Genomic DNA, 15862 nt, shown 5'->3' on the forward strand with positions numbered 1-15862 from the left:
TGGGGAGGAGACTCTTTATAGTAAGCTTCTTATTCATTCATTCTAGAACCAGTGGTTGTTGGCCTACCATATGCCAGGTCTTTAGTTAAGTTAAACTCTCTCAGGCTCTCTGTAGCACTTTAAGTTTGTGTATATCTTTCTCTACTCCCAAGATCCAAGATGGCTGTTTCCTGAGCTATTTGGGATTTAGGGTGACACAAGTCCCATTCCTGTCCCCCAGCTGTACTGCAGGTAGATTTTCTGGGTCATCAGTTGTATCTTACCTTCCATTTCTTTCTCTGCTACTCTGAAGGGGAAGTAGGGAGATGTTTGTTTTATGAGCCAGATGGGAAAACAGGCCTAAGAGCATAGTATTCTATCTCAAATCCTCAAATGAGGCATTTGTTTCCCCATCTTCTAGAAGAGATGTCTTCTCTGTTCTAGAGAGACTTAGATGAGTCTTGTTCTCCATGGCTGGAAGGGCCAACTACCTCAGTTCATGAAATGACCATAAAAAGACCTCTGTTGGGCTGGGTAGCTCATGTCTGTAACCCCAGCACTTTGGGAGGCCAAGGCAGGGGCATCGCATGAGTCTAGGAGTTTGTGACCAGCTTGGTCAACATAGGGAAACCCTGTCTCTAAAAAAAAAAAAGGAAAAAAAAAATTAGCAGGGTGTAGTGGTGCACACCTGGTGGTCCCAGCTACTCGGGAGGCTGTGGTGGGAGGATCGCTTGAGCCCAATAATTCAAGGCTGCAGTAAGCCGTGATCATGCTACTGCATTCCAACCTGGGTGATAGAGGAAGACCCTGTCTCAAAACAAAACACCTCTGTTGGTGACTCATCAAACTTTTCAGGAGCCTAAGATCTACTCAACTTGATCAACTCTTATGGACAACAGGCAGATGTGGTTCCTGTTGTCACAGGGCTGCTCAGCTAGAAAGGAGACAGACAATGAGCTACCCAACAATCACAGAGATGAGGCTTAAAGCTTGTGAGTACTGAGAAAATAGCAATTAGTAACAGCTGAGAAAGTCTGGGGAGGCTTCACAAGGAGGTGGGCTCCAAGATGGGCAAGGTCTCAACAGAAGCTGGGTGTCAGGTGAGGTCTTTCATTAGAGGGAAGAGCATGAGCATAGACCTACACCTACTGGCTGGGCCATATCTGCCCTGGAGCTGAATCGTGTGTGGCACCAACCTTCCAGCACTGACACCCTAACCCAATGACCTAGGGGGCCTTATCTGCAAGGCCCAGGCCCAGGAACCAGAACAAGGACAAGGACAAGGCTTGGCTCTGTGTACAGGGCAGGGGTGGGGTTTGGAAGGATAGAGAACTCACGCTCAGCAGCATTTTGCTTTTGTTGACCTCAATAGGGTTTAGAAACCATCTTGACTAGTAGTGAAGATTCTTCCCTCATCAGGACTGCTACCCTAACACACAACTCTGGTGGGGTTGGCCAGAGGCGAAATTGGCCGTAGCAGGGATACCCTCAAATGTATTACCCATTCCTCTGAAATACTCCCACACTTCTGGCCGGAGACCTGAGGGCACAAGAAAGTTGTCAGCAGAGCTTGTGCTTTGTGGGAGGCAACAACCTTCCTGGGGAGGCAGGAGGAACACACATGGAAGCAGGATCGTCGCAGCCGGAGGGGCTGCAGGTGCCTTGGAGTCTAGACAGCGGGTGTCATCCATGGGGTGAAGTCCCTGGAGCGGGGACTTAAACATGAAGGTGGAATGTGAACAGACGATGGAGAGAGAGTATACGCCACGTGGAGGCACAGCTTTTGTGAGGAAGGAATTTTCTTTGTTAGGAAAGTGGTGGGGGTGGGATAGGCTGAGCTACAGGTACGGAGAGCAGCCAAGACAAACCTATTACTAGAAGGAATGGTTGATGCTGGTTGAGGGAAGTTCCAGAATGTCTGGGGGAAATTTGATCTTATTCTTCTTGGACTTCAGCGAGCTGATCTGTAAGGGCCTTCCCAGGGAACAGGGATGGGGTGTTTGACGACTGTACTAGGCTGAAGGACAGAACTGGCTTTCCTGTGGACCGTATGTCAAGCATGGCAGCATGCCAGGGGCTTTCAGGCTGCCCCATTAAATCCTCCCTCATCCATACATGGGACCTGTTCCTTTCTGAGTACCTGGACACCCAGGTCATGAACATGATAGGCCTCTCTGATAATAGATGTGTCTTAAAAGAGCCTTCAATGCTAAAGATCAGACTTTGCTGGGGAGAAAATGGAGCACGTGGAAGGTGTAAGGAGTGCTTTGGAAAGAAAATGTGGGGCTTCCTGGGGCTCTTCAAATTGAGTGGCTAACTCTGCATGAGGAGCTGGTTCTAGTCCTGGCTCTACCACTTCTTAGCCAAGTGGTTTTGGGCAACCCACTTTCTCTTTGGGCCTTGGTTTGTGCATCTGAAAATGGGATCAGGATGAGCAGATAATGCAAGAGGAGCCATCCTACAAACCACAGGCTTACCCCGGCCCTTGGCTCCTTCTCTGGTCTGCAACCTGTGATGCAGCCTCTTCTCCAAAAGCTCTCTCAGGAGGGCCTGGCCCTCTTCTTTGGCCTGGAATGTGATCTGATCCCAGCTACTGTGTTCTAGATTCTCTTCACTCCAGCCCCCAGATGGATTCCTCGAACAGGCCACATGCTCCCAGGGGTTGGTGGGTGCAGGTGCCCCCACTTACCCCTGCTTCCAAGTATCTGAGGGACTTTCTCAGAGGACAGGCAATGGAGTGCAGAGGAAGGGACACTGGTCTGTGGCCCAACCTAACTGTCCCACTCACTCAAGACCAAGACACTTTCTCACTCTGGGTCTCTCTGGGTCTTAGCTTCACTGTCAAGTGGATCTAAGAACTTCTGTTTTGTCTTCTTATCCAGGTTTATGCTGGGTTCAAATAAAATTCAGATATGGCCAAGGTTCTGACCAGGTATAATATCTTACAAAACACAGACGCTAAGATGGAGCTAGAGCCAATACCAGCTGCAGACCCAAGAGCAAAATGAAGCCTTGCTGTTCTCAGACCCCATCCCTGGCAAAGGGTCAGGCACCAAAAGTCCTGAGTAGAGCTGGGGTACAGCACCTCCTGTACTGGGGTAAGCAGTGCTAGGCCATGCAAGTTCTCCCTGCCCCACTGTCTTCGCCCCTTCTTTGGTAACAGTGAGCCTCTGGTCTGGGATGAGGGCTAAAGTTCTGTTCTTTTCCACAGTAGCCCCTTTAAGTGACATAAACATTGACTCAGGAGCTGAAAACTGAAAGTAAACAGCTGCCTGGGTCTGGCTGGCTAGGAGGACCTGCCAATGGATTGCTGCATCAGAGGCCGAGTGAGGGCTCAACATAGCTGCCTGCCTTGCTCAACTTTCACCCCTTTGGCTGGCTGCCTTCCCCTGGGGTGGCTCTCAGAGTCTGGCCTGGACTAGAACTTCCTTGACACTACAGAGAGCAGCAAACTCAGCAGCCACAAGTAGGAGCAGAGGGGAAGTGAGGACAAGGCACTTAGACTAGAGGCCCAGCCCTGAGAGGCAAATCCCAAATCTGACCTGCTCAGCCCAGCTGCCGCATGGCTCTGGTCTCATGCTCTGAGCTCACCCTCCATGCCTAAATTAGAGGTCTGGTCATGTGGTTCTTATTACCGATATGCTCCCTCCGTGCCACACCCCACCTGATGCCACCCTCTCCTTATTCCAAGAACCCTTCCTGGACAGGCCCGTTCTGCAGGGCCTACGTCACTCCCTCACCCTGGGCCTCAGTCTATGCCATGAAGGGGCCTGACTAGGGCAAGACTCCTCAACCCTTTTTTTTTGTTGTTTTTTTTAAACAGTGCCTGGTTCAAAAGATGATCCTCAATCTTCTGAACCCAAGCTCTGCCAGAGAGGGCTCAAAAGTCCAGGTTTTGAGAGGGAAGGGTTAAAAGTTATACTCTTATAAGAAGAGCTCCTGGCTCCTCCTGGACTCTGGCCTCAGAGTGGCTCAGGCAACCTGAGACTAGCATCTGCCCAGCAGACCTATGAGCCCCTTCCTAAAAAGTGCCTGCCACCTTGCAGTCTGGGCCAGGGTGGGCGCCAGCCAATTTTGGCTGTTTCTCCTGACCTCTATACACCCTTGGCCAAGTTGCTTATCTTCTAAAAGCTCTGTATGGCCTTTATCAGAGATACTTTGACCTTTAGGTCTCCTCTTAGGCTCTGCAGAAAGCTAGGGACTTGGTGGCTTAAGGAAATGAGGCAACAGGTCAGGACCTCTTGCTCCAAGAGGGGCAGCTCAGCCATCGGGCCTGGACCACAGGCTGAGAAGAAACCCAGCATCAGGGAGTTCCCTCAGGCCCCCTACTGATCTGATCTGGTGGCTTTGTGGAGAGCTGGGGTTCTCTACCAGGACTAGTAATCTTTCAGCTGCTTCTGGTTTGTGGAAAGGACACCAAAGGATAGATTTTTTTTTTTTGACAGTTTCACTCTGTCTCCCAGGCTGGAGTGCAGTGGCACCATCTTGACTCACTGCAACCTTTGCCTCCCAGGTTCAAGTGATTCTCATGCCTCAGCCTCCCAAGTAGCTGGGATTAGAGGTGCCAGGATAGAAAAATTCTATCCCTTGGTTTAGACATGTTGCTGAGGACCTCAGAAAGTCATAAGCAGAGACAGGACAAAAAAATCAGGCTTGCTGGCACCTCGATCCTTAGTGATGTCTGAAGCGCTGTGGTCTGGCTGAGTACAAGTGAGAACATCGGGTGGGAGGGGGTGGAAAACTCAAGGTTTTAAGGGTACCCTCATGCCTGGCCTTGTCTCATACTTCCTGCCTCCTACACTCACTCCTTATGAATAACAGTGTCTGGCCCGATGCCTGTGGTTAATCCAGGGGCCCATTCATGATGTGGGCAGAGCGTGGGCTTAACGCAGGAAGGCACAGAGCAAGACAGGGCTCACCTCATGGTAAAGAAGTGCCATGTGGGCAGGGCAGGGAGGCCAAGGCTCAGATGACAGGCTGCTTCTTGTCCTTTGCTTCTAATTCTTATCTTGTTTCAGTCCAGGCCCATCTCTTCCCATTTCTGACCATGTCTCTAGCACACAGTGCTTGTACTTTCTGCTGTCCAACTTCTGTTCATTCTGAGGTTTCTTCTTTTCAAATCCACAGCGTGAAAAGCCTTTCCTTTATCTTTGTTGAATTCAACTTAAGCCACCCCACATGGCTCTGTCTTTCTTTTCCTATACTCATTCCCTTTGCTTTACTTCAGTGCTAGTATAGGCAAATGTCATTTGAGGAAATGAGTGGTTTGGAGGCCAGTGCCTTTCCAAGAACTGCAAGCTCCCTGAAGGCAGGGTCCACAGCATGAGGGTCCTAGCTCTTTCAGCATGACAGGCAGTTGGTAGGAGTTGGAGGAACTTAGATATAAGGCTGGCTCTCCAGGGAACTGTAAGTTCCCTGAGGGAAGCTCTTGTCTTCTGCACCTAGCTCAGGACTATGGCTTTGCACATTTGTTAAAAGATGCAAATTTCAAGTTTGAGGTCAAAACTATCTTCCTACTTTCTGGCCTGCCTGTCCTCAGGTCCAGCTCTAGTTCTCCTATTCAATGATGGGAAGTTATTGGAAGGTTCTGAGCAGAGAAGTCACATGATTGAGTTGATGACTGATTTAACATCTTAAAAAGTTAACAGGATGCTGTATGGGGAACAGGTTGAGAGGAGCAAGGGAAGAAGCAGAAAGGCAAGTTAGGAGGCTACTGCAATAATCTAGGCCAGAAATAATGATGGTTGAGACCAGGGTGGTGAGAAGCACATTTCTGTATATTTTAAAGATAGAGCTGCCAGAATTTCCTGTTTAATTGAAAACTGGCATCAGGGAAGATTTCAAGAGTTTTGGCCTGAACAACTCAACTAGAGTCCCAGCTACTCAGGAGGCTGAGGCAGGAGATCACTTGAGCCCAGGAGTTTGAGGTTGCAGTAAGCCGAGATCATGCCACTGCACTCCAGTCTGGGCAACAGAGGGAGACCCTGTCTCAAAAAACAAACAAACAAATAAACAAACAAAAAACACCACCCCCCTCCAGAATTCAGCTATACCCTTTAATTGAAATTGAGAAGACTGAGGGGGAAATGGATTTGGGAATAAAATCTGGAACTCAATTTTGGACACGTTAAATTTGAGACATCTATTAGATATTCAAGTGGAGATGCTGGGTAGCCAGTTGTAGAGTTACAGTTGTAGAGTTAGATCTGGGCCAAGTTAGCCACTGGGAGTCTTCAGCATATATAAGAAGAAGTAGGGGAAATGAGGGAGACCCAGCAAAGAAGGCAGAGCGGGAGCAGCCAGTGAGGGAGGAGAACCCAGAAGAAGTGATGCCTTAGAAATAAGTGAAGAAAGTGTTCAAAGGAGAGAGATCAACTGTGTCACATGCTGCTGAGAAGTCAAATAAATTGGGCACTGAGATTTGATAATTGACTTAGGAATATGGAAGTTTTTTTGGGGTTTTGACAGGCTTAAAAAGTGTTCTCCCTGCCAGTGGTAAAGTGGGGTAAGGTCTGATTAGAGTGTGATATTACACTGGCTACAGTGTAGAGAATGAATGGTGGCGGAAAAGTGTAAGTGAGATTGGTTGGAAATAGTCGGGGGGGCCAGGCGCAGTGGCTCACGCTTGTAATCACAGCACTTTGGAGGCTGAGGCGGGCAGATCACTCGAGGTCAGGAGTTCGAGACCAGCCTGGCCAACATGGTGAAACCCCATCTCTACTAAAAATACAAAAATTAGCTGGGCGTGATGGCACACGCCTGTAGTCCCAGCTACTGGGGAGGCTGAGGTAGGAGAATTGCTTGCACTTGGGAGGCAGGGGTTGCAGTGAGCTGAGATCGTGCCACCGCACTCCGATCTGGGCAAGAGTGAGACCCTGTCTCGGGGAAAAAAGAAAAGAAATAGTGGGGAGATGATTGGGCTAGACAGGGCAGGGTGAGAAGTGAGTGATTCAAAAGATGCCTAGGTGGCAGCATTAACAGGCCTTGGCGATGTGGATCTTGGCTGTGGATCGTGGGGGATAAAGGAGCAGGGATGAGAGATACTTGTGCTTCTGGCAGGAGTAACTACATGGATGGTGGCTGAATTTCCTGAGATATGGATGCAGGTGGCAGAGGAAGTATGCAAAGGAAGATGACAAGCTCAAGTTTTGGACAGAGTGACTGTTTGTGACAAGACGTCTAGGATGCAGTTGGGTCCATACGTGTCTGCGGCATGGGAGAGAGAACTAGACTGAAGATAAGGATTTGAGAGTCATTCAAAGTCATATTTGAAGTCATCAGAGTGATTGAGATATTCCCAAGAGAGAAAATCTACAGAGCAAAAGACACAGTCTGAGGAAGACAACATGTAAAGCAAATTACTGCCGTTCTCATCGTCAACCTCTCTCCTCCCCTGTACGGAAGTTGATAAAACTAGTTTGTCCATCAGTAGCTAAGCAAGCAGAATCACAAATAACTTTTAACAAAATCAGGAAGCTGTCCCAGTAAAGAGTTACTTCATCACAAGAGGGAAGAGAAAGCAGGGGCAGCGGAACTTGATTCATTTATAATGAATTTGGAACTGCAAATGGATCGCTGTGCTGCAGTCCTGCTAAACCAGCCATCGTTCTCACCCCTTTTCTTTATGCAGAGGCGACAGCCAGAAGTTGAGGTAGCATGGGGTAGGAATTACGGGCTGGCCCCTATACTCTACCTGTGTGGCACTCGGTATTCTACAGTACAACCACCCTGTGAGGCCTGATAACCCCATTTGACAGATGAGGAAGCAGACTCAGAAAAGTCCAAAGATCTGACGAATGTCATACAGGATCCTGTATCCACTCTACTGTGGGAGGAGGGAGAGGAAATCTGTTTCACAGACGCTTCCAGTGGAGACTGGGAGGTTCCTTGGCTAAGGTATATCGTTTCAATGTGGAGTGAAAGATCAGGTCTTGTCTTTGATCATGTGGGGAAACCAGAGCAATCAATCCAGCAATTACGAGCCCTCTCGTTTCAGGGATGGGCTGTTAGCCCTGACCCAGAAGCAGATCAGCTTTAGTATAGCAGTCCCAGGACAGTGGTTGAGAAGAGCCCTGCAGCCTCTCAAAGTGCTCCTCTTCAGTTGTGAGGGCCAAGGCTGGCCTTAGGAGGAGGCAGAAGAGATGGAATTCTCAAATGCGGATACAGGACAGGGATCCTGCCCTTGCCTCCCTCCCTCTCACTTAGAGCTGCTGACTGTGCCTGAAGCATCACTGAGAAAACAGGAGCCTCCATCAACTTGAAACCTTACCACCAATCTCTAATCCTGTCTGCTTTAGCACCCATCTTCTCTGCCTTCCTTCATGATACTGGGTGAGTTTTCTTTTTCCTCTCAAAAGGCCAATACCTACACATGTGCTCTAAAGCCCACGCCCTTTCTTTTCCCCCTCTCCTTTTTCTCTCCCGCTCCTGTGTCTTCCCCTTCTCCCTTTCTCTATGGGATCACTGCATTAGCACATAGAAAGCTGCAGCCTTCTCCTATTAAAAAACAAAAACAACCTCCCTTGGTCTCACCTGCCACTCCAGCCACTGTCCTATTTCTCTGCTCCATATTCACAGCCTAATTTGTGGAAGGAGTTGGTGTCTCCATCTTGTTATCATTCAATCACTGTATAATTTTAATGACATGGGATTATGTGATTTCTTTGTATAATATACCAATGAATCTATGTAACAACAGTAAATCATGAAGCACAAGAAAATGAACATCTGTAAACCCACAACCCAATCTAAGAACCGAAACATCTCTAATACTGTTGAACAGATCTTTATGTTCCTTCTCCCGTATCCCATTCCCCTGCTTCTATCCCATTCCCTACCCCCACAACTATGAACACTGTAATCAAACTGTTGAAAACTAGAGATAAAATCAAACAAGAAGTGAATAAAGGTCATGTTACATTCAGTGCAAGAGCAATCAGAATAATGCTTCTTATAAGAAACTATGGAGGACAGAAGACAGTGGAAAGGTATCTCTAAAATGCTAAAAGAAACAACAAAAATTCAAGTTAGAATTCTATATCCAGTAGAAAAAAATCTTTCAAAAATAAAGATATTTTCAGACAATTGAAGCTGGATAACCAGTTACCAGTAGGTCCACACTATGTGAAATTCCAAAGAAGTTTTTCAGGCTGAAGGGAAATGGTCCCAGCCAGAAATCAGGATGTGAAGAAGAAATGCAGAACAGCAGCAATAGTAAGTATGTGGGTAAACAAAAAAGACTATTTTTGTCTCAAGTTCTTCAAAGTGAGGCCTTTTCAATAAAGGCCACAAGATGATGGTGCTCCTCCTCAAATAATATTTCAAAATTAAATCTAAAATAAGTACAAGAAAATTAGTTGATGTTGTGATTTATCCCATGGTAACTATTTCAATCTTTTTAAAAAATGTAATTCTTAAAAATGTTTTCCTCTTAAATTTTGGTATCTCCACTTGCTAGTGTCCTAAATACATAAATGATCTTATTTCTTAGGCCATCCAGCGCTGGCTGGCAGCCAGGAGCGTTAAGATTCTGAGAAAATGTGCTGCAATAACCCATCAAGTAGTGAGAGAGGCCCATCACTAGCCAGGATGACTAACCTTCCCGGGTTTCCTGGATTCTGGGTTCCAGTGCTAAAACTGCGACAGTTCTGGGCAAACCATGATGACTGGTCATCCAAACCAGGACCCAGAATGAGGTCCTAAGGACAGAAGTGGCTCTGAGAGCAGCAAACAATGGAATGTTGTTAAGGGCAACAAAGAAAAAAGGCTGAAAAGTATTATCTTCTCAAAAGTAGACTTGCTCTTTAATTGAAGTGGAAATTCTTATTTCTCCTTCTCCCATACTTTGTATCTAGTATTTAATAGACCAAAGACATACATCAGGATACTTCTGGACTGACCCCATTTTTCATTAATGTGGCCTCTGGGAAAGCATATAAAATGTATACATGCTAAAATCCAACTGGCTAGAAAAATGTACCATAAGTCAAATGTCATGATTTTCAGGTGGTGTAATAGAAGAACACAGAGTTGTGAGTCAGAAGTTTAGATTCAGGCCGGGCATGGTGGCTCATGCCTGTAATCCCAGCACTTTGGGAGGCTGAGGCAGGCGGATCATGAGGTCAAGAGATTGAGACCATCCTGGCCAACATAGTGAAACCCTGTCTCTCTACTAAAAATACAAAACTGCCCCTAGGAGTAAAAATATTTAGTATTTTTACTAAAAATACTAAAAATGCCCCTAGGAGATGGTGCATCACAAAGGCAAAAACACAAAAGCAGGAACAGCAATTACTGCTTGGAAGGTGAGGGATGGCCATTCAAAGCCGCCCAGAGACCTTTCCTGTGGGGCATGACTCACTGACACTTCATCCAAGACTCAGAGAGGCCTGAAGACTTGTCTAATGTCACACAGGGACTTGTATCCACTATACTGTGGGAGCAGGGAGGATAGGAGGGCTGGAGGGAAAGGGAGCTAAGAGAGCCTGCTTTTCTCCTTTAGGGTAATTCTCACCATCATCCTATTAGGTACGAATTATTAGCCTGACATTACTTATATGGAAAGTGTGTCTCAGGAAGGTTGAGTCTCTTGCCTAAGATCACTTACTAGCAGATTCAGTATTTCACTCCATGGATGTCTTGCTCCAAAGCCTGGACACAGCCCTGTGACCCCAGCATAAATGTGATGGGTGTGTGTGGGAAATGCAAGGGAAAGCACAGAGAGGAAGGAGATGAGCTGGTGACCACAAACCAGAGTAGGAAGAAAGGCCACAAAACTGCAGATCTTCCTGGACAGGACTGACACCTCTCCTCCCCTATGAGAGGATTTACAAACCTGATAAAAACTGAGATGTAGCCTGGGCAACATAGTGAGACCCCATCTCTAAGAAAAAAAAATTAGCTGGTTGTGGTGGCATACACCTGTGGTCCTAGCTACTCGAGAGGCTGAGGCGGGGGATCGCTTGAACCCAGGAGTTTGCGGGTGTAGGGAGCTGTGATCATGCCACTGCACTCCAGTCTGGGCAACAGAGTGAGATCCTGTCTCAAGGAAAAAAAAAAACAACCAACAGAGATATGTGGGAACTTAGATTAATTCCTGTGCCAAATAAAATGAGACATCTTGAAATGGTGCTGAGGAGGTTGGAAGAGGATGGGGGAAAGGAAACTAGTAAGAGGATCAGACATCTGATGCGTCTCTTTAGGACTGTATCCCAGGACTAGAACTTTAGGACTACAACTCTCAGGATACTTCTGGACTGACCCCATTTTTCATTAATGTGGCCTCTGGGAAAGCATATAAAATGTATACATTTGTATACATATGCTAAATAAAATCTAACTGGCTAGGAAAATGTACCATAAGTCAAATGTCATGATTTTCAGGTGGTGTAATAGAAGAACACAGAGTTGTGAGTCAGAAGTTTAGATTCAGGCCGGGCGCAGTGGCTCACGCCTGTAATCCCAGCACTTTGGGAGGCTGAGGCAGGCAGATCAGGAGGTCAAGAGATTGAGACCATCCTGGCCAACATGGTGAAACCCTGTCTCTACTAAAAATACAAAAATTAGCTGGGCATGGTGGTGCACACCTATAGTCCCGGCTACTTGGGAGGCTGAGGCAGGAGAATTGCTTGAACCCGGGAGGCAGAGGTTGCAGTGAGCCGAGATCACACCACTACATTCCAGCCTGGCGACAGAGTAAGTCTCAAAAAAAAAAAAAAAAAAAAAAAAAAAAATGTAGATTCACTTACTGGTTGGGTGACCCTGGGTAAGTGACTCAGCCTTTATGCATCTCAGTTTCTTTATATACACACAGAAATAGTCATAGCTTGTAGGTCAGTATGTGAAGCTCTGAGCCTCAGTTTCCTCATTTTATTTTTTATATAGTCTCACTGTGTTGTCCAGGCTGGAGTGCGGTGGCGCCATCTCAGCTCACTGCAACCTCCACCTCCTGGGCTCAAGCGATTTTTGTGACTCAGCCTCCCAAGTAGCTGGGATTATAGGCATGTGCCACCATGCCTGCCTAATTTTTGTAATTCTTAGTAGAGATGGGGTTTTGCCATGTTGGCCAGGCTGCTCTTGAACTTCCTAGCTCAAGTGATCCTGCCACCTTGTCCTCCCAAAGTGCTGGGATTACAGGTGTGAGCCACCGTGCCTGGCCTAGTTTCCTCATTTTAAATAGGCATAATGATAGTATATTCCTCATCAGATTGCTAAATTTAATTAGTTAATACAAAGTACTTGGAACAGTGCCTGGTACATGCTAAGCACCACCATAACTACCATCTTTAACACAGCCTCCTCAGAGAGACCCTGTTCTTTATCACAGCACCTGGTACTCATCTCATCAGTCTATAAATATTTTATTTTTTGTTTATTATTTGTGCTCCATGAAGACCGGGAATTTGTCTGTCTTATTTGCTATTATATGCTCAGTATCCAGCATGACACCTGATACAGGGTAGGTACTCAAAAGCAGTTATTATTATTGTTTATTTTCTTGCCACTTGCAAGAAAGGTCAGGTGCTGTGGCAAGGCAGAAAAGAGAAGATGTGGGATTTGTACCAGAGTTCCAACCACCTAATTCAGCTGAATGAATAGTTATGAGGTGTTTTGTAAATGGCAAATAGTTGTACGACTGATATTATTCTCCTCATCCAGATCTTACTGTTGTACTCCTGTAAGGTTGCATCTCTGCTCCTATCTACCTGCTTGGTGGGGACTCCCACAGCACTCAATACACATTTCTTAGCTGCCTCTTGCTTTCATGCTTCTGCACAGCCTTTTTCTTCCCCATGTCAGTCTTGGCCGACAATGCCCTGCTCTTGCACATTTGCTCATCCTCACTTTTTCTGAGCTCCCTGCCCACTGCTGGGCCCGCAGAATATGCTCAGTACAAGCTTGAGGAGTGACCCGTTGCAGCCTTTCCAGGAAGATGACCTGGGGCAGCTCTGCATTCTGTGCACCCTTCTGTGGAAGAGACGATGATAGAGAAGAAAGGCCAGTTGGCCATTCTTTTACCTGATCTGTTGTGGCTGCTGGTGGCAAAGTTGCTGAGAGTGACAGCATCCGCAGGGAAGCCTCCAACTGCTGGGGAGGCAAAAAGAAGTTGGGCACCACAATGGGCCCTGGGCTACAATGATAGTTAAGGGACAAAACTACCTAGAAGTCCACCCCTCTTGCAGTGGAGGCCAGCATCTCCACTGACCATTCACTCTGCCCCCACTCATGTTTTTCCCTCAACTATTCTTGTCCATAAATTCTTTGCTCAGCTGGCTCCCTCTGACTGGAAGGCTTGCCCATTCCTAACACATATAAGTTTTTTATGGATCAGTTCAAATCCTGCCTCCTCTAGGAAGCTTTCTCTTAATCTTAGCCCACAGTGATCCCTCCTTCCTCACATCCTAGAGCAGTCTGCAACACAGGAGAATGCTTAATTATTTAGTCTGATATGATTATTTTCCTCAATCTTCCCTAAATTTCTCAATGGCACAGACAGTTTCCTTCTGTTACCTCTACTTCCTGAAAGCCCCTCAGGAGGCTGGCAGGTAGCAGGCGTTGAATGATTCTTGCCTAAGGGCCTGCTGGTTAAAAAAAGACCTATTAGAAGTCAGTCAGAGGATGTGGGGATGGGGATGTGGCTCCAGGGGGTAGTGCCTTAGGCTGCATTTAGGTGCCCTGCACTGAGGGAAGGCCTGTTTGCCTATTTTCTCTGCTCACATCCAGAAATGAGAGCTCTGCATCAGGGGCTGTCCATGACGGGACATGTCCTCATGTCAGGGACCAGTACAGCTGGTCCAATCTGGATGTGAGCCCTAGAAGGCAGGTACTGTATCTTGCACTTCTCCTCCATATCTTCCTGAGGTACTCAGTGCTGTGTTGAGAATAGGGTGCTCCACAGGTATTTTTTGAATCAAATCACTGATTCAGTTTAGTTGAACTCTGAAGGGGGTAAAGAGGGGACTATTTTGATGTTCCAATTTTTTGTTTCTGTTTAATAAGTATGGTTCTCACTCCAATTTGCTTACCACATTTTCTATTTTATCGTCGTTCTTCTACATTAGACTCTAAACTTCAAGAAGGCAGAGATGATCTGTCTTTTTCATAACCATATTCCTGTCACCAGCATAGTACCTGGGAGACAGTAAGTACTCAATAAATATCTTGTGAATGAATGAAATGCACTGATTTCTTGCTTTGGTTCAAGTCCCTGATTTTTCTGTAGAGAGGTGGGGGAGGAATGGAGATCCCGAAGGGAAAGATCCTTTGACCCCAGGCCTTCTGCAGAGGCCCAGGTGAGGTAGGATCTATTTGCTGTTGCTGAAACTGCTGGGGACTGCCAGACAGCCAGCTGATGCTGTGGGGAAGAAAGAACTTTGCTGTGAGGTGTCAGGGCTGGCTCTGAGGCATAGAAGTCTCCTTCCCAGCCCATTGCCTCATGTGTGCTTTAGGGTCCTGCTCCAACGGCCACTTTCTCCCACCAACTTTTATTTTATTATGTTTTTTTGAAACAGGGTCTCACTACCGTTGTTTAGGCTAGAGTGCAGTGGCGGGATCATGGCACACTGCAGCCTTGACCTTCTGGGCCCAGGTAATTCTTCCACTTCAGCCTCCAGAGTAGCTGGGATTACAGGCACATGCCACCATGCCTGGCTAATTTTTGTATTTTTAGTAGAGATGGAATTTCACCATGTTACCCAGGCTGTTCTTGAACTCCTGACCTCAAGTGATCCTCCCACCTTGGCCTCCCAAAGTGCTGGGATTACAGGTGTGAGCCACTATGTCTGGCCTCATGAACTTTTAAGTTCCTGTTCCTCAGTTCATAAAAATGTTCGTTTCCCATTTAGGGAAAAAAACCAAACAAACCCCTGACCTTGCATTGTCTTCTAGTTACCACCCAGCTCTCTGTCACTTACTAGATGGATAACTTCAGGAAAGTTCACTTTTTGTGCCTCAATTTCTCCATTTTTAAATGTATTAGTACTTATTGTTTTGAGGGTTAAATGAATTTATATATGTAAAGTGCCTAGAATGGTGCTTTGATAACTGTCAGCTATTCTTAGCTCCTCAGTTTATGTGAAAAAGTTGCCTGATTTCACTGTCCTCACAATTAGCTCCTTTGACTAATGAAGTTTGGCTTCCATTCCCACCACTGTAAGGTCCTCCTTAACACTAAAACCAGTGATACACGTCAGCCACATTCTCCCGGACCTGCGTGCAGCGTCAGTGCTAACCACGACGTCCTGAAACTCTGCAGCATCTGCTCCCACGGCACCTCTCTCTGCTGCTTCTCCCACCTCCCGACCAGCTCTCCTCACCTCCTTTGTGGGCATGCCCTGTCCTGCTTCTCCTTTGCACACTGGAGATGCTCAGAGTCTGCCTCTGTGTGTTTGGTTCCCCCTTCCCAGGCTCTTCTTGCTGCCCTCATCGATTCCCAGAGATGCCTACCTTTATGGCCGAGCTCAGCCCTCAACTCCAGGCCTGCATCTCCTCCTGGATGTCCTACAGGCAAATGCCCCAAATGGCAATCTGCATCGTCTCCCAAACCTGTCTATGTGCTGGTTCCTATCCAGTAAATGATATCACCTGCCTGGTAACTTGTAACAGAAACCTCTAATTACACTTTCTATTTCCTTTGTCTCATCCCCTGCCCCTCTGTCTAATCCTCTCAGATCTGTTCCCCTCGTCTTCATCATAAAGCAGTCTATACTTCAGGTCAGACTTTCTTCATCTCTTATTATTATTGCAAGTGTCCTAACTAGCCTCTTTGCTTCTAGTCTTCCCTTACCTAACCTGCCCTCTACAAGGCATTGGGTGACTTCTTTTCTCATATGTACATCTGACCATACCACTCTTGCTTAACAGTGAACACTATTCATGTACCAGG

The 15862-nt window shown here is 46.7% G+C and overlaps 1 protein-coding gene across 7 annotated transcripts in view; it reads right to left on the reverse strand.

Annotated features, from left to right (window-relative positions):
- C2CD3 (C2 domain containing 3 centriole elongation regulator) overlaps positions 1–15862 on the reverse strand; it is a 164046-nt gene that overhangs the window by 2530 nt on the left and 145654 nt on the right. For all 7 annotated transcript variants that reach the window (XM_058446740.1, XM_058446742.1, XM_058446744.1 and 4 more), the window contains one exon: positions 12997–13108. In XM_058446740.1, the coding sequence (XP_058302723.1) occupies positions 12997–13108 (112 nt within the window). The remainder of the gene's footprint in view (positions 1–12996; positions 13109–15862) is intronic.

This window comes from Hylobates moloch, unplaced genomic scaffold (assembly GCF_009828535.3).
Source record: "Hylobates moloch isolate HMO894 unplaced genomic scaffold, HMol_V3 SCAFFOLD_11, whole genome shotgun sequence".
NCBI classification, from domain to species: Eukaryota; Metazoa; Chordata; class Mammalia; order Primates; family Hylobatidae; genus Hylobates; species Hylobates moloch.